This window comes from Streptopelia decaocto (assembly GCF_964273445.1).
Source record: "Streptopelia decaocto genome assembly, chromosome: 7".
NCBI classification, from domain to species: Eukaryota; Metazoa; Chordata; class Aves; order Columbiformes; family Columbidae; genus Streptopelia; species Streptopelia decaocto.
This window is the reverse complement of record NC_138661.1, coordinates 56988815-57011237: the sequence shown is the minus strand read 5'-3', so window position 1 is coordinate 57011237 and position 22423 is coordinate 56988815. Positions and strand designations below refer to the sequence as shown.

The 22423-nt window shown below is 41.9% G+C and overlaps 1 protein-coding gene across 1 annotated transcript in view; it reads left to right on the top strand.

The window, feature by feature from the left end:
- Window positions 1-22423, top strand: part of DENND2B (DENN domain containing 2B) — a 174583-nt gene that overhangs the window by 109512 nt on the left and 42648 nt on the right. Inside the window, exons 5-10 of the mRNA XM_082059499.1 lie at window positions 11831-11979; window positions 14671-14886; window positions 16277-16373; window positions 17302-17346; window positions 19444-19628; window positions 20309-20418. Coding sequence (XP_081915625.1) covers window positions 11831-11979; window positions 14671-14886; window positions 16277-16373; window positions 17302-17346; window positions 19444-19628; window positions 20309-20418 — 802 coding nt within the window. The remainder of the gene's footprint in view (window positions 1-11830; window positions 11980-14670; window positions 14887-16276; window positions 16374-17301; window positions 17347-19443; window positions 19629-20308; window positions 20419-22423) is intronic.

The following is a 22423-nucleotide window of genomic DNA, read 5'->3' as shown; positions in this document are numbered from 1 at the left end:
CAGTTCCTTGCGCACTGGGACCCCAGGCCCCTTCTTTTGCAGAGTTGCTCCCTGGCCAGTCAGCCTCGCCATGTACTGTCATAGGGTTAGTCTGACCCATGTATGAGACTATATTTGTCTTAAACTTCCTCAAGTTCCTGCTGAGCTCTTCCTTCAGCTTGCTGAGGTCCCCTGGGACAGCAGCCCAGCTCTCCTGTCTGTCACTGTGTCCCCCAGCCTGGTGCCCCTCAGCAGGACATTTCTTCCTCACTGGAAAGTGAAGGAGAACTGTGGATAAGTTGTGAATTATCTAGCAGAGAGTATCTTCTAAAAAACATATGTAATGTGAGATATCTACAATATACTGTGTTAAGGTATGAGGGCTCTCAGACCAGTACAATGATCAAAAACCAGCTTCTAGGCATGTGAATGCTAGGACTAGAGTAATTGGTTTTGAGGTCACTACATGTCCTCATCATCTGACGTACATGCAAGCTAAGCCTTTGTCTTTCTTCTGGTGTCCTGATGCTGTTTTCTTCTTTAATGGCCAGGACGCTGATGAACTGCTGTGGCTAGTTTATATTATTTTGAGACCTGACTTAAAAAAAAAAGAAGTTTTAAGGTGCATTGAAACCGAAAATGGTTATGCTTTGAAATCCAGCAACATCAAGAACCAAAAGCTTTGTTTAATTTTGTAGTATTTTTGTACAGTTTAAGAGACAAAATATCTGCGTGTTAAGTTCAAGACAGATATTGGATTGGAACATAATGATCCATTCTGCATTAATCAAGAAGCAGTCAATAAAAGGGTGCACATTCCTAATATTAATCAAAGCTGTATTCCATGTGCAAGGAACCATGTGGACTTCATTCATCCTCTGTACTAGCACTCACAAGAACGTGGCAGTCATAGTAAACTTAACATTGTTTTGCTTTTTGTGGTTTTGAATGAGTCTTTAATCAGACCAAAATTGATGTGGCTTTATGAATCCAATTGGGGAAACCATACTTGGCTTTGTGCAAATTCAAGAAACTATCATGGTATTAAGAGATGTCTGGGACAGTTGCTTCTGCTCTGTTTGTGGACAACAGTATTTCCTGTCATATGTACCATATGGTTTCAGTTTTCCAGTCTGTTTCCCTAAATACAATTTAGATATTTGAATATTGTTATTTAATCTCTGGTGTGTCTGAGGCATTTTTCACCTGATGTCTAGAAGAAAGCACTTGGATCTATTTAGCTTGGAGAAGAGGAGACTGAGGGGTGACCTTATTAATGTTTATAAATATTTAAGGGGTGAGTGTCATGAGGATGGAGCCAGGCTCTTCTTGGTGACAACCAATGGTAGGACAAGGGGTAATGGGTTCAAACTGGAACACAAGAGGTTCCATTTAAATTTGAGAAGAAACTTCTTCTCAGTAATGGTAACAGACACTGGAACAGGCTGCCCAGGGAGGTTGTGGAGTCTCCTGCTCTGGAGACATTCAAAACCCGCCTGGACACCTTCCTGTGTAACCTCATCTGGGTGTTCCTGCTCCAGCAGGGGGATTGGACTGGATGATCTTTTGAGGTCCCTTCCAATCCCTAACATTCTGTGATTCTGCGGTTATCACCATGAAAAAAAGCTAAGTGCATAAAGTGAAGGCAAAGTTAAGGGCACAATATTAAGTTTAACTTAATATCTAGTAAAACCATGTAAATTATAGTTTGTGTTTGTAAGAGAAATTCACAATTCAGAAATTAAATATAGTGGAAAACGTCTTTGACAAGGCAAGCCTTCTTACTCTGTAACTCGTCAGGGCGCTGGCCATAGTAGAATACATGGAGATTTCCTCTAAGAGGACACTACAGAGATGTATACAAGACACATTGTTCAGCCGGGCTCTGCGTGTTGCATTACAGAATGAGAATGTTTATTATGATGTTGCACAACTCCGTCTGCCCTGCCCAAACAAGAGTCATTTGCTCTTATAGCTGCCTGGCTTTCATTTAAAACTTTTTTTTTTTTTTTCCTAAGAAGAATAAAAGTGACTAAAATGCTTTTCCTCCTTGGAGATCTGTGACTAATGGGTTTTCTTGCTCCTCTGCTGTTTTTGAAGTCATAGGTAGACTACTCAGCACATAGCCCAGGTATATGACTATCAGGTTATGCATCTTCTAACAGACTTAGTATGTTAATAGTGCAATAAGAATAGTTTGTGTAAGAATGGGTTTATTTCAGCCACATTAGTGTGGAGAGGTCTTGCCCCAGGAAGGTTCCCATTCTGTCTGACTGGCTCACATGCAATTCTGGTGCCTGCTCACTAAATTGCAATGGCCCAAAACACTCTTAGAATTCTGCTAATTAACATAAAAGACAATGCTAATGAATTACCTTCTTTTAGAGTCCCCAGATGGGATTATGCTGTGCTTTTCTTTGGGACAGGACTGGCTTGACTTTGTGGCTGAAGCTTTCTTGAGTGGTCACCATGCTGGGTTGCAGTGAACAAACCCAATGCTCTGTCCATCTTGGCATGTGCCTTGGCACGTGCCTGGAGTTTGGGGTGACATTAGCCCTTCTTCTGTGTTGTTTGACAGGCTTCATGCTAGACCTTTTCTCAGGGCATAGATCTGCTAGAATTGCTCCAGGGCTGAAATTGATCTTGTAGTTTAATCCTCTTGATCAGATTCCTGTGAGGAGGAACCTAAGTGTCTGCTATGGCCCTGGGGTAGTTTTGGTGTTTCATAGGCAGCAGAGTCCCTAGGAACACAAAGTCTGGGGACATCAGCCGGTTACTTATGTCCAGGCCTGGTTTACACCAGAAGTCAGGTGGCCTGCCAAAGGCATGATAGGCATCAGTGCCAAAACTTGTGTTAGAGCTGCTTGGTGGCAGGTCCCAGTGCTGTGTAGATCACTAGGCCATGCATCCCTCCTTTAGCCTTGCAATTGATAGAGTCAGCAGTATGGAGCTCCTTTCTTCATTAAATGCAGGTATTTTTTTAGCTGACATTTTAGGACATACTGTAGAAGATGGAGTCCATCAAATCCCCACTGGCTGAGGACATGCTCTTCTCAAGGAGATGCCAGCAGCTGGAACATGAACCTGAGCAGCTGGAATTGCTGTTAAAGAGCGACAGATAAGGAAGGATAGTCAGAAGTGTGTGGTTCAGGCAACTGGCACTAATTTCTGTGAAAAAAATCTTTCCTCCAGGCAATGTCACAGTTATGCAAAGTTAAAAGTTGAAAATCTTTTATTTTTAAGCTGGGATTCAGCAGTTGATTTCTGGTTTTAAAAGAGCACAGGACTTTGCATCCAGGGTTTTGCTATTGTCCGTGTCAGCAGAGGCCAGCCTGAAAGCTTGCCTTGGAACTCAGTTCCATCTTTTCGTTTCTCTCTGTCTCCACATCACAGTTTCTCTGTGTCAATGAGGAGACTAGAGTCAGTCACACATGATTGATGGTTATACAGACATCTTCCCAGCTCAGAAAGAAACATTGAGAGGCAGAGCCTGGGTTCAGGCCCATCCCTGTCAGTATTTGTGTTTGTTGAGAAGTAATTGATGGTACCTGTGAAGCTCTCAGTCAGCAAGGTCAGATTGTTTCACATTTGCTTTAAATAAAAGGCGACACTTACATTGTATGGGAAATCTGTCCAGGTGGGTAAAAGTGAGTAAAGGAAGCAAACAGCAGAACTGAGACAGTTCAAGCTGCTGACAGCTACCGTGTCTGCTTTGACAGCTAGAGCTGAAGCAGTCTACAAAGTAAAGCAATGCCCCAGGAGATACTGCTGTGAGATCTCCAAAACCAGGATGAATTTCTGAACTGGATCTTGCTGGTAAACTCCCATGGGAGCATCTTGCAGTCCATGGTCTGAAGAGCAGCTGGGCCTCCTGGGGAGGGTTCTTATGCACCCTTCTGCTAATCTGGGCTTGTTCAGATTCACCTTTAGGAGATTTTGAGCCCTTTCAATAGCTAGATACTTCTCTTGAGAAATATTTTTTCATCTTAAGAGGAGTTAGACTGCTGATAGCAACTTAATTACCGTGCTTCTGGAGGTATATAATTAACCCTTGTTAAAAATGACACGCAAGGTGACTGAAAAGTGAAACAGCGTAGTTATACACAACTGTTCGACTGTTTTCCTCTGTCAATTTGAGTATCTAGCTTCAGTTTGGGGCAAATTGACTTCTTGTTTACTTCTGCCCTATAACAGGACAACTAGTTCTGAAGTCAGAGAGCTGAGTGAAATAGAAATCATTCTAAAGCCCCAAACCTGCCAGATTAGTACAAGGCCTAGAAAAATGTGTGTGTGGTGTTCATTTCTTTGTTATTTGCTGTGTGTGTGGTTTTGTTTGTTTTGTTGGTTTGGTTGGTTGAGTTTTGTTTGTTTGTTTTGGTTTTTTTTTTTTTTTGTTTAGTAAAATAATATCTACATAGATCTTGTATACATGTTTCAGATAATCACCCAGGAAGCAAAATGTCCATCCTTCGGTGTAGTAATCTCTCCTTGATGTTAATGAGGGCCAGATTGTTGTTGTATTTGAGTAAGTACAGTCTTTTCCAGAGAGATAAGAACAGACACATCTGGGTCTCTGAGCTGTTTCCCAATATGTCAGAACTCATAAGAGAGGAGATGGAGCAATATGTCTCAAATCAGGATTATGAAGCAGAGTGTCAGGGCAACCTAACCCAGGTGGGTGGCTGAGCAGTTAAAAGAGGCAGGTGTGGACCCATAAGCAGGATCCGGAGTGTGGAGGGAATGTCGCTGGCATAACCTTCCTTGTGGAGCCCAGAACAGTGTGTCATTCCCTTTATCCCTCCTGGTAAGGCACCTCATCTCTCCTAAACCAGTTAGTTGTTTTGAATTCTGATATAAATTGGACATAGTGCTTGTCGTGTAACAAATGGGATGATTTAGCTGTTTTACTGAATCCTCCACTGTGGGTGCCAAGAGCTGCAGAAATTATGACTGAGGTCCAGTTGGAAGATGCTGCAATTTGACCTTGCTTTCAAATTAGAACATTTGCAAAGTTCTTCCAGTAAATGTGGAAAAAGGTTAAAAAGACAGCAAGCTGATCTTTCCGGTAAAATTCTGTCACCACATATCACATTATTGCCTGTCATGCTTTCATATCATATTATTGTCTGTCACACTATTGTCTCACATCAAAAGGGTTGTACAAACCTGAGAGAATCTGGCATTGCTGGGCTGCTGTGAGCTGAAGCAAACTCAGAGACATTGCACCTCTGCCAGCCGTGCTGTGCTAGTTGCTTCTCTGAAAACATTTTGGGTTGTTAGTCAGTCTCTGGATAGTTGTGACTCAAAGTCAGAGCTAGGGCTGCTACAGAATGATGGTGCAGGCAGTGATCAGGGAAACGTATGTTCCTGTCTTCTTCTTCACTCCCAGTCTGCCTCTCCCAGTCTAAAAAGCATGTGAGTTTTTGGAAAGTGTAATAGTGGCAATTTTAATAATAGACACTGTAGGGTAATGGCAGCCAGAGCACATTAAATCTAATAGTATCCATATGGGACTGTCAGAGAAAGACCAAATACTCCAGATGTCTGATCCTATTGATGATCAGCTTGCTGCTTTGTTTCTACATTGGGATGTATGGATTTCAGTTATTTTTAATAATCATCTCATGCTTTATTTAGATCTCCAGTTTTCTCTGATGAGTCTGTCTCACAGCTATACCATCCGCTACAGCTTCATTGACAGCCTCTGTCAGCTTTATCACCCGGTTTTCTAGTCAATGCTGCAGGTTAGTAAAAGAGAGAGTAAAATGGCCATGAGGATGCTCTCCCAAATCCTAGTTTAAATTCAGAGACTGTATTGAAGTCAGCAGGGTTAAACCTGTGTGAAGTGCAAGCAGTTTATGCATGCTGATGCTGTACTGTGCTAACAGTTGCACATCAGATGTTTTCATGCACATGATTTTGAACTGAGTGTTACGTGGGTAATTTTTGGGGGGTGAAATTTCTTATTCATTTATCAGCCATCCTAATTCTTCTCCATTTAATGCTTCATTGTGTTTACAACTCCAAGCTCTTGCAGTCCCTGTGGAGATAGTAGGGAGCTGAAAGTCTCTTCAGTGTTTCTTCTGCTTATTGCAAGGCAAAGCAAAACTGGAAAAGTTCAGAAAGCACAGGCTGTTGCCTACAAACTCTATGGACCAGGGCTCAAAAGGCTGATTGCATTTTAGACTTGTCACTCTGTGTGTTGTAGATGCTGTGTTACTTCCCTGAGAACATGGTACTGAGCTCATACACTGGGTGGTAGGATGGTCTATAACAGGGGTGTCAAACTCATTTTCACTAGGGGCAATAAATACAACTACTCCTACATTTATACAGTCCTAAAATTACATTTGGCCCTTTGAAGGCAAGCACGAGGCTGATGTGGACCCCGGTGAAAATGAGTTTGACACCCCTGGTCTGTAACTTAGTACTGTTCAGCAATAGCTTTTCAAAGCAGTTATAATGTGCCTTAGCTGTCATTTGATATTGCAATAGTTCCTCTTTCTGCAGATTCCTGGGGTAAATTCCTCAGCTGAGATGCACAGTTGCAGATTCTCTGATGTTGAAAGAGCTCATCTATGTGCTAAAGATGTAAGCTCAGATACTTTATGAGACTTTGAAGATTTTGTGGTTTTCATGCATTTGATCTGAGCATGCTCATAAACATCCCAGTGGCTGAGTTTTCCTCCAGCACTGGCCATGTGAATCTGCATTTGCGCAATTTTATGAAAAAAATGAATGAGTAATACTTAGGCACCTGGATTCTCACCATTGAGCAGTTCTTTGGACTTAAGTGCCCAGAGATGCCGGAGAGTCTTGGCATCAGCACATGAATCCTGTGCTGTTCCCTCATGCAGTGTTTGCGCTCAGAGGTTCATTCCCATTGCCTCCTCTTTAACAGCAGCAAAAGCAGAATTCCTCAGCCACCCTTTCCTGCTTCCTTCTCCCTTGTCCAGTTGTATTCCATCTTAATCTTCTGCAAGGGCGTGTGTGTACCAAATGTGCGTGAGCTGGATGCATTGGGCTACATCTACAACTGCACAGAGGTCATGAGCAGAGGGCAAAAATGTAGTTCAAGGATTTGTAGATGCCATCAGAGGGATTATGTGTGGAAAGGTGTTGATGATGTACCTTGTGTCTGTTATAGAAACACTGCAAAACGTTGAGGGGATAGGAGCCAGAGGATGAGAGGTTCTTACAGACAGCTCACTTGGGTATTTTCACTAGTCTGATATTCAGTCCTGATTCTGCTTATCTGGGCTTCTTTTTCTGCTGCTTTATTGCCATTATTTCCAGCTCCTTGCTTCTGGAAGTATGTACTGCTTTTTCCCAAGCCTCTTCTGCGATGGCAGCTGAAGTTTTCAGCTCCCAGCTCATTATATCGTAAAATACATTCATTGCCCTATATTTTGTGCACATACTCTGGTATGCAGGACATACACACTTTGCCATTTGAGGTGCTGACTCTGTCCAACTCAACCATACAGCTCAGGGGCCTGGACTTTCTGCGTAGTGAGCAGGGAAGGCAATAAGCTCCAAGCCTGGGCACTTGGCGTCACCCTTTGGAGATGGTATCTCCTCTGTGAACATTGGCTCCTAATTTAGACACCCAAGGCACCATTTGATAAGCCCTTTCCCTTACTGTATGCCTGCTGTTCGATCCTTCTCACTTCCAGGCAGTGCAAAGGCAGGAGGTATAATCAGCATTCAGTGAACCACTTTATTCCTCTGATAATTGTTTCTCCCATCTAGAAAGAAGTGATGCATTTCCTTGCTTTCTGCCATTTATAGGGTAGTGTCTGCCTGCATTTTTTTTTTCCCTCTTGGCCTTATTTTCACTCTTTTCTCAGCATGAGGCAGGCTTGCCGAGTCTGCCTCTGCTTCCCATTCACCACGTGGGAGACGCTGAGCAGCGGAACATCATGTGCTGCCCCAGGGCTCGGTGGGGCTGACTCGCAGAGCATCACCGAGTGAGGAATTGCAACCACTGGAGGAAACTTATCCATGCTTAAGCTCAAGGCGCTGCATTCCTTTCCTAAAGATCACTGGTTATTTTATCTTTCTTTTTTTTCTTTTCCCCATGGACCAGTCATTAAATTGCCTGTGAAATCTTCTGGAGATAATTGTCATGTAGATAAATGTCCCGTGTTAACTCAGCAGTTTGATACGTAGAATTCAAGAGAATGGGAAAGTTGAAAAAAATGCTTGTAAAGGGAACTGATCTGGAAGTAGGGATGGTGATTAGAGAGAGTATTTGCCAAAGGCTTGCTCTTCATGTGACCATACGCATTCTGGGGGTCTGATTCAGCTTCCTTTGAAGTCACTGATAGTTTGCTCTTGTCTTGGGTGGCAGTTGGATCAGCCTCACTAAGACAAGCCTGGCCTCTATACTGCATAATGTTTCCCCTTTTGGCTTCCAACAGAAACATCCATATGTAAGGAACAAGAATGTTTCCTTGCTTTTTCATTGTAAATATGTTTTCCTTTTGCAGCACATCCAAATGAATGCAAAAGCACTGCAGCTGGCAGATTGGGAACATTCCTTGCCTGGGCATTGGGACTAAAGCATTGATGGTGTTGAGGTGAAATGCAGAGATCAAAGCTGCAAACCTATGGGCCAGCCCAGCTGTACGGAAGATTTCTTTGTTTTGTTGTGCAGCAGCAGCGGTGGCCACCGCCGCAGCCCTGTCCCCAGAGCTTCGCTCCAGTGTGGGACCTACAGCTGCTGGTGGCCGTCAGTTCCCAGGTCTTTCTCCTGTGGAAAGGAGTCACAGTGCAGAGCGGTGGGGTTAAACGCTACTCTAAGGCAGTTCAGGACCCTCCCACATCTTTTTAGCCTGCTGGCCTTCTTGAGTTTCTTGTCACTTGTCCCGTACTACTCTTGGCACCCAGAAACCAGTCTGTCTGGGCTGCCTAATGCGCTTTTTGCATATCTACTATTTTGGTCTCATCCACCCTGGTGAGTGTATATATACTAAAAAATGGTGGTTGTCTAAGGTTTTAAAATCACTGAAGACCTAGACAAATAAATTGTCTCTTTTCGTTCACTGGCTGAACCAAGTGCTATGTTTAAATGCCAAATCAGCAAAACCAGATTATTTCAGAGTGATCAGAATATTTCATTATCAGAGATTTGGTGGGGAAGTTTATTCTTAAAAAAAAAAAAAAAAAGGAATAGGTGAGACATATTTGTTCTGAAGGCATAACATCAAAGTGAAAAGAAAACATGAGATAATTTTTAAGCAAATGAGAAAAATAAAAGAAACAAGTGTTCTTCAACAGCAAACCAGTCATCTGAAGAAACTCTCACAGCTCTAGGGAAAGGGTTAAAAGCCTGTGGTTTCTCCAGTGACCTCCACATTACACTAAAGAGGAATTTGGCCTGAGCTTTCTTTTGGTAGAAAATCTGAGTCAGAAAAGCAGCCTCTGCTCATGGTTCCTTGCTCCGCCCTCTCCTCTCATCCAAGACTTCCCTGGGCCTGTTTCTATACTTAATATTTTAGGTCAACATTAGAAATGCTGAGTTTAACTGGGTTCAAGCAATTCTGTTTTACATTGTGTCTTGGAAAGAGAATCACCCTAAAACTTTTAAACGCTTTACATTTCACAAAAGTTTTCTTTTCAACTGATGAGATTGTTTCTTCTCAGGAGTTTGGATACCATGCAGACTAACATAATAACTTTGTTTTCACAAGGAAGCATATGTTTAAGCACTGTGTAACGTAGCAAGTTATTTTGAAATCTGTTCATTCATCCGAAAATACTTACTTGACATATACTTGACTTGAGCTTACAAGAAATTTTATTATGCCAGTACAGTCCAATTAGCTGTAAGCAACAACATTTTGTGAAGCTGACCATTTAGTGTTGTTATGATTATCATATCTAGAGCTCTAGAGTTTACAAGTAATAGAATTAGTGCACAGTATCTATTTATTTTTCTTCCTACAGAAGGAATCAATCAATTCCATAGTCCACCTAGAACATTTGTAGCTTTAAATTTTTGTAGGACTATTTGTTGCTTAAGATTTATCCCACTCATTGCATTAATCAAAAGGTTTTTCTTCTAAGTAGCCCGTGCACCTGGGGGTGTTCCTCCCGTGTGGCAGGCAGATTGGCTGTGACGATAGTGCAACCTCTAGAAGCAGATTCTCTCTGGATGATATAATAAGCTGTGATTGCCAATTCAAACATTCTTCAAGAGCACCAGTTATTCAGGCTTCTAATTAAACAAAGCTAAAACATTCATTCTTGTGCTTATATTTAACCAGAAATCATTAGGGTGATGCAAAACCGTATTTTTACTTGTATTGTGAATAGATGAACTTGCTAAGCAAAAGCTTGTATTGCTATAATTGATGAATCAAGCAGTCTCACGCTTCCAGGCCTAACAATGAAGCAGAAAGCACAAACTACTTTTGTGCTCTATCATACAATGAAGAAATGCAATATTCTGTTTAGCACCAAAAAAACTGGTAGTCAGACAAACTGGGTATTAATCCAGGCCTTGCTCTCATTGAAAACACCTGTGCCTTAGCTGGTCATCTCTGTAAAAGCAGTGAATATTTTCTGTAATGGTGTGAATAATAAACCATGCTATATCTTCCTGTCCTCAGTTCTTAATTGATATAGTATGAACTAAAATCTGAATTTCCTATATTTAGTAGCTTGTATTGCAATATATATTGTACTAAACCCATGAGTTTTAGAGTAATCTTTAGATATAAAACCTAAAAGCAAGTTGGTTCAAAAGCTTTGAACTTCCTGCATGTTTCAAGTTCCTGCAAATTCAAATCTTGAATTTCAGTAGATTACTCTTTTGGAGATGTTTTTCTGTGTAAGATAGTTGGAAAACTGGAAGGAGCATGTGTTTGAAGAACCTGAAGTTCTAAACCAGTTGCTGATGATAAACTGTCGGAAGAAATGGATTCAAAACGTTCATTTTACTGATGCCACTCATTCATCTTCATGCTTCTTGGTTCAGTGAGAGGTTTAGTCAGTTCAGGAATTTTGAGATGGTGGGTTATTCCACTGGTCCTTAGGCTGCCCAGGGGTACTGGAACTCAAATCTGGAGTATACATTTTGGTTCGGGTTTTCAAATGCTAAAAATTCAAAGATTGCAGTCTGCTTTTTGATGTATTTTTCATGTATGTCTTATTTAGTGCTTAGCTGTTCAAGCCTCTGTATATAACTGGCAGAATGAGTTTCCTTCTGGGATACATTAATTTTACGGAATTTGAAATGAATAGCTGCTTAATTAGAAGGCATGATGTGCTTTAAAGAACACTTCGAGGATGTAGTATGGTCAGGGCAGAAATTCTTCCCTCATCTTTTACATTTTCCATTCCTCTCTCTGAGTTGAAGTGTTTATTCTGTCTTTGCCTTCTCTCAGGGGAAGAAAAAAGTGAAGGTAGCATAGAATAGAAGTTGTCTTACTGTGTGTTAGGGTGGTATGTTGAGAAAAGTTATTTATTGCTATTCACTTCACCTTGTGAGTGGCTGCTATAGATTTACAAAATCTACTGATACACTTTAAAGTAGTTCTGTGCCTTAGCTTTTATATATCAATAAATTTTCCACAGCTGCGGATGCTCAGAAGCACGTCTAGTGAAATCTTTGCATTTTATTTAAAAAAAAAAAAAGGTAGTAAAAAACCCCAAAGAAACTTGCCAACCTCATAGCCAAGTTCTCTTCCAAATAGTTCCAGCTGCAGCTCGAGGGATGAGTCATGCTGAAAGCCGAGAAGCTTTTCTAAAAGCTTTTCACTTGGTTCACATGATTTTTTTTAACTTTACATTCCTGTCTGTTTTCCTTTTCTTGGAAAAAAAAAAAACCAAACAAAACATGAAGGCGAGTCACCCAAGGAAAACCCATACGAGGATGTGGAGCTGAAGGGCCGTCACGCGGGCCGAAAATCCCATCAGCTCTCGGAGAATTCCCTGGATTCCTTGCACAGGATGTGGGCGCCGCAGGACAGGAAATACACATCACCTCCCCAGGTACCGGCTTGAAGCCCGCTTAAAACTTCTGCGTGAAAATCGGTCGTGGCATAGGAGGAAGAGCAGCCGTGACGAATGAGAAAGGGTGGCTGGAAAAAAGAGCGCGATCGAATGCATAAGTGGTCGCTGGGAACGCTGTTGGCAGCCGCAGCGCAGAGGCTCAGCGCTGCGGCAGCTGATGGCTCTTTGTGCTGGTCCCTGATGAGTTTGAGCAGAATCCTTCCACCGGTGGTTTGTGAGCTGAATCTGGCCCTAAGTTATTTGTATGACTGCACCTCTCTGTGCATTGACCCTGCGTTTGCTGCCGGGCTTTCACTAGGGACAGGAGGGAAAAAGTTGGCTGCTTAATCTCCCCACGTATTGTTACGTGAGGCCCATTGTGACTGTGCTCATATGAAGTACGTAGTGTGGCATGCTTTATTGTAAAATGGAGGAGGCCAAGTATGCCCTCCTAATAGATAAACAAATAATAAAATAATCAGAAAAATCTGAGTGTCTGCATTTAACAAGGCTGTACAAGTTGTGTTTACAGCATCAAGTAAAAGACCAGGAACTGTGCAGACTTTCCATTTTGTGGTGAATTTTCCAAAGCAGTCTGTTTTTTTGTGAAAGCTATGAAATGCCAGGTTGCTTTGTTGTTTACGGGATATTTGTGTTCATAAGGAAAAATATAAATTTCATCACATACTTAATTTTGAGATTCAAAATGCCCTTTAAAGGAGCTCTTGTTTTGTATTGAATCAACAGAAAATTTGCAGATGAAGAACAGGTCACAACAATTTACTTTTTTGTCTTCTAAGGAGACCTAAAACAAAACTGAATGTATTTTCTTTCACTTATTTTTTGTGCATGTGAGCATCACAGTCCAAAAGAAAAAGTATCACCAGGTTTCTTAGTATGCACCAAACACATCATTTGTAAAACAGGAATTATTTCAGCAAAGCTACAGAAAAGGGAACAAGTGGAAAGTAGTAACCAGGCAGAATAAGGAGAAACAGAAACCGCAGCCACAAAGATAACCTCGTAGTGGAGACATACTATTATGTTTAACAATTATTCTGGGTTGTGTGTGTGTTAACAGGAATTGTGTAGCATCTAGAAGATCCAACAGGGTGTTTTATTAGAGTGGGAACCCTGTAAGTCCATAGTAAGGTACTATCACTGTCTGTTTTACACTGGGTGACCGAAGATTAAAATGACTTTGATAAAGTTGCTCAGTAAATAAGTACTCTCTGGTATCTTTGCAGCAAGGCTATCTTTGTTCTGGTAGCTTCTTTTTGAAATGCTGCCAGGAGTTTCCTGCCAGGAGTCAGTCCTGCTATAGTTGTGCTGTCATTGTGCTGATATGTAAAGCGAAGAGACACTAAGAGCAGGTCAGCTATGGGCCTGGGTAATTCTCCAATGACCAGAAATAGAAAAGTCTCAATTTCCTGAAGAATGTCAGCTTTGGCAACGATTTATCACCCAGTTTTTCCAGCATAGCAACATGGCTGGATTAGCAACATTAGCAACTTTTCAGTCGTGGATGATGATAAACAAGATGGAAGAGATCAGGAGGTCAGCAGGCTTTCAAAGATCATTGCTGAAAAGAATTTCTTTCATTAAACTATAGACTGCTGGAGACTTTCCTGCCATGCTAACCTGTGGTAAGCAGAGACCTCAGAAACATGGGCTTGTGGTCATTTTGAATCTCAGTGTGTCTTCTCCTTTCCCATTTGTTACTTGCAGTTTTTGAAGTCACCAGATATAACAGGAATGTTTTATTTATGACACTGTATTTGTGATGCAAACCCCACACATATAGAAACACCTGCACTTAACCCCAGATAGTATGGCACTCTGATAGTTGAGGCCTCCAAGAAGAACAAATGGGACATTTATTACTGCACGCTTATAGCTCATAATACTGTTAATAGGATATTAGCAAATGCCAATCGACAGCTCTTTGACATAATAGTACTTTCTTTTAGACATGCTGGTTGAACTTCTTACAGTGTTTGTGTTTGGGAGGAGAAGGCAGGACATGGCCTTGCCAGCCTGCCCATTAACCTTTGTGAGAGCTGGGCAGAGCTGCTTGAAGGGCTTGAATGGCCAAAAGAGCCCCAGTTTTTTAAAGACAGCTGTTACTTGGTGCTTAATCCTGTCAGTGAGCTTCTCCCTTCCCCCTGCAATGAGAACAGTTTTGGGTTTTAAAGGGAATTCTTTGCAAATGCAGGACAAAGCTGTAACCACACCTCTGCACGCTGGGAGATACTAAAACATCTTAATACCATGGAAATATAGCAAGCTTGATTTTCTGCTTTTTTCCCTAGGATAAATAGCAAGTTCAATTGTAATTGCTCTTGATTTTCACTACTGCAAGTGAGATAGATCAGGCCCATCGAGTCACTGTTCCAATGTTAGCCAAACCTTCATGTTAGGTTTGAAGGCTTATAGAGTTGATGTGATGTGGGAGCATGGAAATTCACCAAAGCCGAAAGTATTATTGGGTTATTTTTTTTGACTTTGAAGTCGTAGATACTGACCCCTGTCTCTTCATTTTGACCTTGAACCCTCTCTTTGCACGTATCCCACGGAGTAGTGGCTCACCTGGCTTGATGTCCTTGTGTGGCCATCGCTCACTCATAGAGCTGCCTGTGCACTAAGTGTTGCTGCGAAAGGGAAGAGCTCAAGCTGTTGTTGTTCCTGCAGCTCCCTTCGAAGCCCAGCAGCCAGTCTCTGCGCATCGGGAACTGGTCAGAAAGGAAGAGCCACCGCTTACCACGGCTGCCCAAGAGGCACAGCCACGACGACATGCTGCTGCTGGCTCAGCTTGGCATCCCCTCCTCCCCTTCCAGCCTCAACGAGGACAGCCTGAGCACCGCAAGCGAGCTGCTGTCGACACGGCGGGCCAGGAGGATCCCAAAGGTACTGCCAGCGTGATGAGGCTCATCCTGAGGCTAGGTCACCATCCAGCCTTTAGCCAACACTTCATACTATCCATTCTAGGCTAGACCTTTCACCTCTGCTGGAGGGGTTCTGTGAGTTTTCGTTCCAGTCTGTGATCTGTTCCTGACTTTCTATTGTGCCTGCAGTGAATTGGTTTCTCTCACTGAGTTTATTTCTCTCTGCAAGCTGAGGTAAAACAGCTTTTGCAAATTGTATTATAGTTCTATAAGTAAAGCTGCTATGGATTGAAATATACTATTCTTGACTGATAAAAACTTTATGAAGATTAATTGCTACATTCTATAAGATGTATAGATGAGGTTCTTAGGGACATGGTTTAGTGCTAGATTTAGGTTATGATTGGACCTGTTGATCTTAAGGGTCTGTTCCAGCCAAAATGATTCTATGATTCTATATTTATGACTCTTTAGAAGTTATAATACTCTGCTTAATTACAAATTCTTAGTAATCCCAACCTCTTGTTGAAGGAACTAAACACAAGTAATCTCATTAATATTTTCCATCAACTCAGATATTTTTAGGCAGACAGTTATTATCTGCATTAGCCCTACTGAGGGAAGTCAGGAGTTACCAGGAGGTAAAATTCTAGTGTGGGCTAAAGCCAGCTAGAGGCAGCACTAGTAGCTAACTTCAAAATACTTTTGTAGATAAGGATAAGATTGGAGAAAGTAGATCCAATGCCTCTGAAGTAAGGTAGATACAGCATGAGTTGGAAGGGAAGGGAGCAGAAGCCCATATGGACCAGATCCTCAGCTGGTATGATGTAGCTTCAAAGCAGCTGGTTCACTCTCTACCTGAAAGGGCTTTAGAAAGTCAGGGCCATCTCCTTCTGTGCTTATTTGAACACACTAACATCTCAGTTCAGAGAAGTACTAACACGTTACTCTTCAAAATGAGAATATGATCTTAGGGTTCATGAAAGTTTGGCAAAGTTGGAAATGGCTAACGGATTGCTGCTACTTAGACAATGCAAGTGAAGAGAGAAACAATAGCACAGAGAGAGAGGAATGAGGTGATAGAGAATAACAGCTGCCTTTGAATCCTCAGGCTCATTGGGCTTTTATTGAAAATGTCTACAAATCTTGAAAATGGAATTTAGGATTCTGAGTAATTTAATTGTTTTTTTAAATACATCCATAGGAAAGGGAGGGAGACTCGAAATCAGTGTTTCAAACAAATGGGATTCAAAAGAAGGGAGATCAGAAATGCACTTTGAAATAGTAAAGGCTTTGGGGGCTTCAGCTGGCCTGTCATCCATGGACAAATTCTTTGTTTGGATAGATTAATTAGAAGTCTCCTAGCAGAAAAGTGTTTGGTCTTAGTGATTCCTCATTTTCTTATTTTGCAGCTTGTCCAAAGAATTAATTCCATCTACAGTGCAAAAAGAGGGAAAAAACGACTGAAGAAACTTTCTATGTCCAATATTGAGACAGCGTCCCTACGAGGTATGACATGAGCATCACAGTTCAGTGAGTCCATTTGAATGTTACAGGATTAAGAGACTCTCTTCTTTCCTCCACATCTCCCCTGGGCTCTACTTTGTTTAGAATTTTCTTCTCCAAACAATGATAAATTTCTGTCTGCAAGAGGAGAAAATGGGGATGAGCTAAAAATAAACGAGATTCTCAGCATTGTCTCTCCTATTCATCCTATGAACAGCTAGAATTAACCAGCTGCTTCTTCAGTTCACTTTCTGAGTAGTTTGCTTCTGTAAGTTTTGTCCAAAATTCACGGTTTTGACCTTGTAATTCACTCATGCTTTTTCCTGGCATGTGAATGTGACTCACATTGCACTTCAGGCTGCTTCTGGAAAAGCAGGGGCCAAAAGCAAATTCAGGGCGCGTTTGTAGCAGGAGTACAATAGAGCTTTAATGCATGTACACCTCAGAAATGCATCTCGTCATAAGATTACTTTTGCATGATACTCTCGCTCAGTTTGGTGAGTTCTGGTGATTGAAAGTGTTGCCCGGACAGACAAAGTGCATAAGGCTTTGACTTCTCAAGTGCGGCATAACTTGTTTTTTTCAAGTAGCCTGAAAAAGAAGTGGAAGGGTTAAAATCCATTTTCCAAATGGCACATTCACCTCTGTAGCGTAGCACAGATGGGGGTTCACTGCAACCAGTTGCCATAATGGAGAATGAATTTTACACTTTCATCAAAACAAAGCTCTTATTCTCAAGCAAAATTGAAGCTTAATCCAAGGAAAACACAATCTAAGGAGTCATTCAAACTGTTTATTTCAAGATATTTTAAAACTGAGGAGAGAGCTTGCATGGCTCAGTGTGAGATATGATTTTTCCCAGTTTCACTACAGTAAACCAAGTTTGTTTGCTTTGGTTTTGTATTAACTGATCCCTCTATCCCCTCTGCAGATGAGAACAGCGAGAGTGAGAGTGACTCAGATGACAGGTTTAAAGGTAAGGGATCAGCCTGCAATAATTCTAGTCAGCCACTGTCACAGACCTTATCAACGTATGTTTTCCTCCTACTGCACATTGTTCCTGGCCATAGCCTATATTTTCCTTCCTGAACTATGCTATCACCATTACTGCAGAGCTCACAAAGCTCCCAGCACAGGAGCATGAATGTGGAAAGCAAGGACAAAATGAGCTGTGAGGATCTAACAAGGATTTGGCAACCATGTCATATAATGAAGAACAGGACCTTTGATAGATTTGCTTTGTCAGCCTCTTCACAGACGCTGATGTTTTCCAGACTGCCTACTGGGTGCAAACTTAGAGGGATGAGATTGGATGAATGTGCTGTCTTCTTATTCATATGCTGCTTTAAATGTTTACTGCTAGCTGATGTTGGAGGCAAGATTCTGGGTCTGATTCAGCATAGCAGTTCTTATACTCTTTTTTATAGGTCTGCAGTCTCCAAATTGTAGAAATTCCTTTATTGGTACACAGCACCTGCACAAGCTCTGCTTGAGCCAGGCCAGTAAATGAGTCCCTCATTTTCAAGAGTCCTGATACAAAAAGAGAACTATAAAAAAGTTGAAGACAGCAACAACAGCTTTTTACTAAAAACTTCTCAGGTTCTTAGTAAGTGCAGGGAAAAAAAAAACCCCGAAAACAAAAAAAAAAACTAAAACCAAAACAAAATGAGAGTGTAAAGCTGTGGTTATAAGATTAGGGGCAAACATATGTGTCTGTCTACTGCAGATGTCACCTGCTTGCTGTTCATGCAGGAAAACTTGCTGGAAAAAATTGTTTTAGGGAAAAAGGATTTGTTCCAGGTAGGTGGCTGGTGGCAAGACCACCCAAAACTGACTGTATGCAACATTGTACTGTGATGTGTGGAAAAAGTCTCATTACTCCTTTGTAGACCACTACTGGCCCAAAAGGGCTTTCAGTTCTGTTTCTCTTTGTGTCGAAAAATATAGGGGTTGCTGGGAAGCTCTTTTCCTTGTTGTTGTGGAATGGAGGATCTTCACTCTGATGACTCCCTAACCAACTGATCCTGCGTGACCTTATATTTACATTGATGCTCTCAGGATATCCTGAGCCAAAGATCCAGTTATCACGTGTGACGTGACGGGATTCACTGAATCCCCATCTGTTGGGGTGGGCTCTGTGGTTTCACGTCTTGCAAACATGAAGCACTGGCTGGCAGTGTGGGGCTATCTCAAGGCAGGACAAGGCAGGTCATTTCTTGGGATTTAGCTTCCCTAGTTGTGCAGCCACACCAAGACCCCACTGCTTTATCAAAACAAAGTTGTATGATGGTCATTAAGGGATTTAATTTTCTTTCTGTCAAATAGTTACTGCTATAATCAAGTGCTTGTGACATCTTATTTCCCTACCACACAAGACAGTCTGCCTTATACAAACCATGGGCAGTGTCAGTGAATATAGCCTTAAGGGACTGGCATGTGCTGCTGATAATTCATTTGCCATTGCACAGAGATCCTGGTGTGAAGAGGTGGGGAAGAGCTTGTGGGAAGCTGGTTTTACTAAGCTGTTTTCACTTACTGGTCTACCAGAACTGGTAATGATGTTACTGACTAGTCCACCCTAGATGTCTAGCAACAAGTCAGTGGATCTCCCTGGAGATCATTCCAGGACTATGCCTGTGCTGTTGGGAGGGAGAAAATACACATTCAGTGGTTCTTGGCATAAAGCTGTGCTATGTAGGGACAGGTCACAGAACTGGTTTTCACCAATGTAAACCAGGTCCAAGTCAGGCCTGAGGTGCATCACCCCGGAGGCCTCAGTTGCATTTGCACACCCACATAATGACTTATAATCTTGGCAGGGGTAACAGTTATGAGCTGTAAATTGTATTAGTGAGTTAGAGTTGCATCACTTGCATACTTGGAGAGAGTTTTGATTTATGGGAGTAATTAGTGAGGGAGACTACAGTATGAAGGTTTGGTTTTGAAAGGAGAACATGCTTGGAACTGAAAGTCCTTGTGAATGGTCATGGCTTACACATGCACATCACAGTCCCAGGTAATGATCTGTCTCTTTTCTTTTTCTTCTTCTTCTTTCTTTTTTTTTTAATACTAGCTCATACCCAGCGTCTAGTACACATCCAGTCAATGCTGAAGAGGGCTCCAAGTTATCGAACCCTGGAACTGGAGCTGATTGAATGGCAGGAACGGGAGTTATTTGAGTATTTTGTGGTAGTGTCACTGAAAAAGAAGCCCTCTAAAAACACTTACCTCCCAGAAGTGACGTATCAGTTTCCCAAGGTAAAAGAAAAATTCTTACATACATTTCATCTAAGATCAATAAAGTGAATAAGTGGGAAAAATAATAGAAATCTGTTTTTTAAGTGGAATTAATAATTCAGCTTTCATAATTGTTCCAAAGTGATCTGTTACAAAGTGAAGGGCATAGAGAAGGTGACTGAAAGCTTTTTCTGTTTATAAATCCATCTTTTCCAGTGCTGGAGAGTTTGCCCTGACGATAGGTGCTTTAAAGACTGAGTTTAAATCCAGTTTCTAAATATTTCATTTTTAACTCATTTTGACTATATTAGGATTTGTTCCAAAACTCACTGAAGTCAATGGAAAGGCTTTTGCTGATCTGTGGCATTTCTCTTGTGCTCTTGCAGCAGAAAGGAATTTGAGTTAGGACTGTGTTTTAAGCAGCCATTGTGCAACCAAAGAGTTTTGGGCAATTTTAAAGAAAATTAAAAAACCTCAGCAGTGATTATTTCTATTGTACTAGCATCTCTAAGCCTGTCCTGGGGTCATGCCTCACTCTGCCAACCACAAATAAAGAACAAGTTGATGGGCTCTTGTTCTTCAGAGTTTGTTAGTAACCCCCCTCCTGAGAGGTGCTGTGAAGCTGGCACTGACAGCAATTGAACAAACCTCAATTTTCTCCCCCGCAGCAACTGAACAAACCTCAATTTTCTCCCCCGCAGCTAGAAAGACCAACCAAGCAAATGCGTGAAGCGGAGGAACGTCTCAAGGCCATTCCTCAGTTCTGCTTTCCTGATGCCAAGGACTGGCTCCCCGTCTCTGAATACAACAGGTAAAGCCTCTGGTGCTCCCATGCCCAGTTAAGGAATTAGCAGTTTGAGTCTTGGCCATTTCAGGCTCAAGCAGCTGTATTTATTTTACTTTTTTTTGAAGTTCTGTATTGTATTTCTTCCCTTTCCTACCTGCCTCACAGGCCTGTATGACGGAGGGGAAAGGGTTTGAAGGTTCCTCTCAGTGCTAAACCCAAAAGCATAAATGGTAGTATTTAAAATAAATCTTAAAAAGGACAGGGCCCCGCCCACCACCTGCCCCAGTCATTTACCCCAGAAGGGTTGTCCAGCATCGCAGGACACCTGTTCATTTGGCTCAAAGCAATGCTGTCCTGAGAACTTTTTTGGAGCCAATATTATGCCATCAGAGGAGCCCTATCTTCCTTCCCTCAGAGATCAATGACTAGAGGAGAAGGGCAAGGGGAGAGAACCAGGCTTGCATTTTCTTTTTCACTTAAAAGAAACCTCAAAAAATGTATCTTTTTTTTCCCTGCATCCATGTGTCAGAACCTGTTGATCTGAAGGTGTACAAGTAGTAGAATAGACAGAAGGGGTAGAATCACAGAATAGTTTGTGTTGGAAAGGACCTTCAAAGGTCAGCTGGTCCAACCCTCTGCAATGAGCAGGGACATCTTCAAGTACTTCAGGTTGCTCAAAGCCCTGTCCAACTTGACGTTGAATGCTTCCAGGGATGGGGCATCTACAGGCCCTTGTCATATTGCTAGAGGCTCTATTAAAAATCTGTCCCCATCTTTCTCATAAGTCCCATTTAAGTACTGTAAGGCTGCAATAAGGTCTCCCCAGAACCTTATCTTCTCCAGACTGAACAATCCTGACTCTCTCAGCATGTCCTCATAGCAGAGCTGTTCCATCCCTCTGATCATTTTTGTGGCCTCCTCTGGCCCCTCTCCAGCAGGTCCATGTCTGTCCTGTGCTGAAGGCTCCAGAGCTGGACTCAGGACTCCAGGTGGTGTCTCTCCATGTTCATCTAGAATATTACATGGCTTTTTAAGATGCATGGTGTGAGATGTGTGTAAATGAAGAAAGACCTGTTCAGAGTGTGTCTGGAGGGACTCTCAATGATGACAAGGAACTAGCATTCACCTGCAGAAATTACTGTAGCCAAGAATATGTATGGAACTTTTTATTGGCTTATGCATTGCACATGCAGCATAACCATGTTATATTCTGTGTTGCTTGGCTGTATCATTCAGTATGTGGAAGCACCTGAATAATGAGTTGTCAAAAACACTGAAGGAGAAGCGGACAACTGCGTGGGTCACATTGGTATTAGAAGCACCCAGCCCTGCCTACACAGCATCTCATCTCCGCTGCTGCCACTCTTTGGGACAGACTTTTAATGAGCCTATGTTTGTGAAATGAGATATTCTTTCCATATGCAGCTAAAATTATATAAACCCTGGCATTCCAACACAAAGAAAAAGTGGTCTATATAATGCCATTTAAAAATTGCAAAGCAGTCAGGAATGTTTCCCAGTCCAGGGACAAATTCACAGACCCATCCCTTTACCTGTGCTGTAGTTATAGCCTTAAACTGTTTTACTTCTCTGTCACAAATGGTCCTTATCCTGGATAGGGATATAAAATGGGCTGGATTTCGGTAATCTCTGTTGTTTCTGGGTTAGAAAATGATTACTCTTAGAGAATATCTAAGGTTGTCCCTTTAAGAACAATGCACAGTCCAAAGATGGGATCTAACCAAAAGCTAATGGAGATACAGCACTTGAATACTGCCCTCAAAATCTGATTCCTGTGTTCCTTTTGCAGTACAAAGGGACTGCCGTGTCACTGAAATTCAGCACCCATCTCTTCTTATAAGAACATAGCTAGGTTGTCCACAACCGTGCAGATATTTTTGCTCTACAGCTGATGGAATTTGTCCACAGAGTGTGTACAGGTGCTGGGCAGAGGGAGAGAAGACCCTCCAGTGGGTAAAATCTCTCACTGGATACAGCAGTATCCCTTTCAAAATTATCTACCTCATAG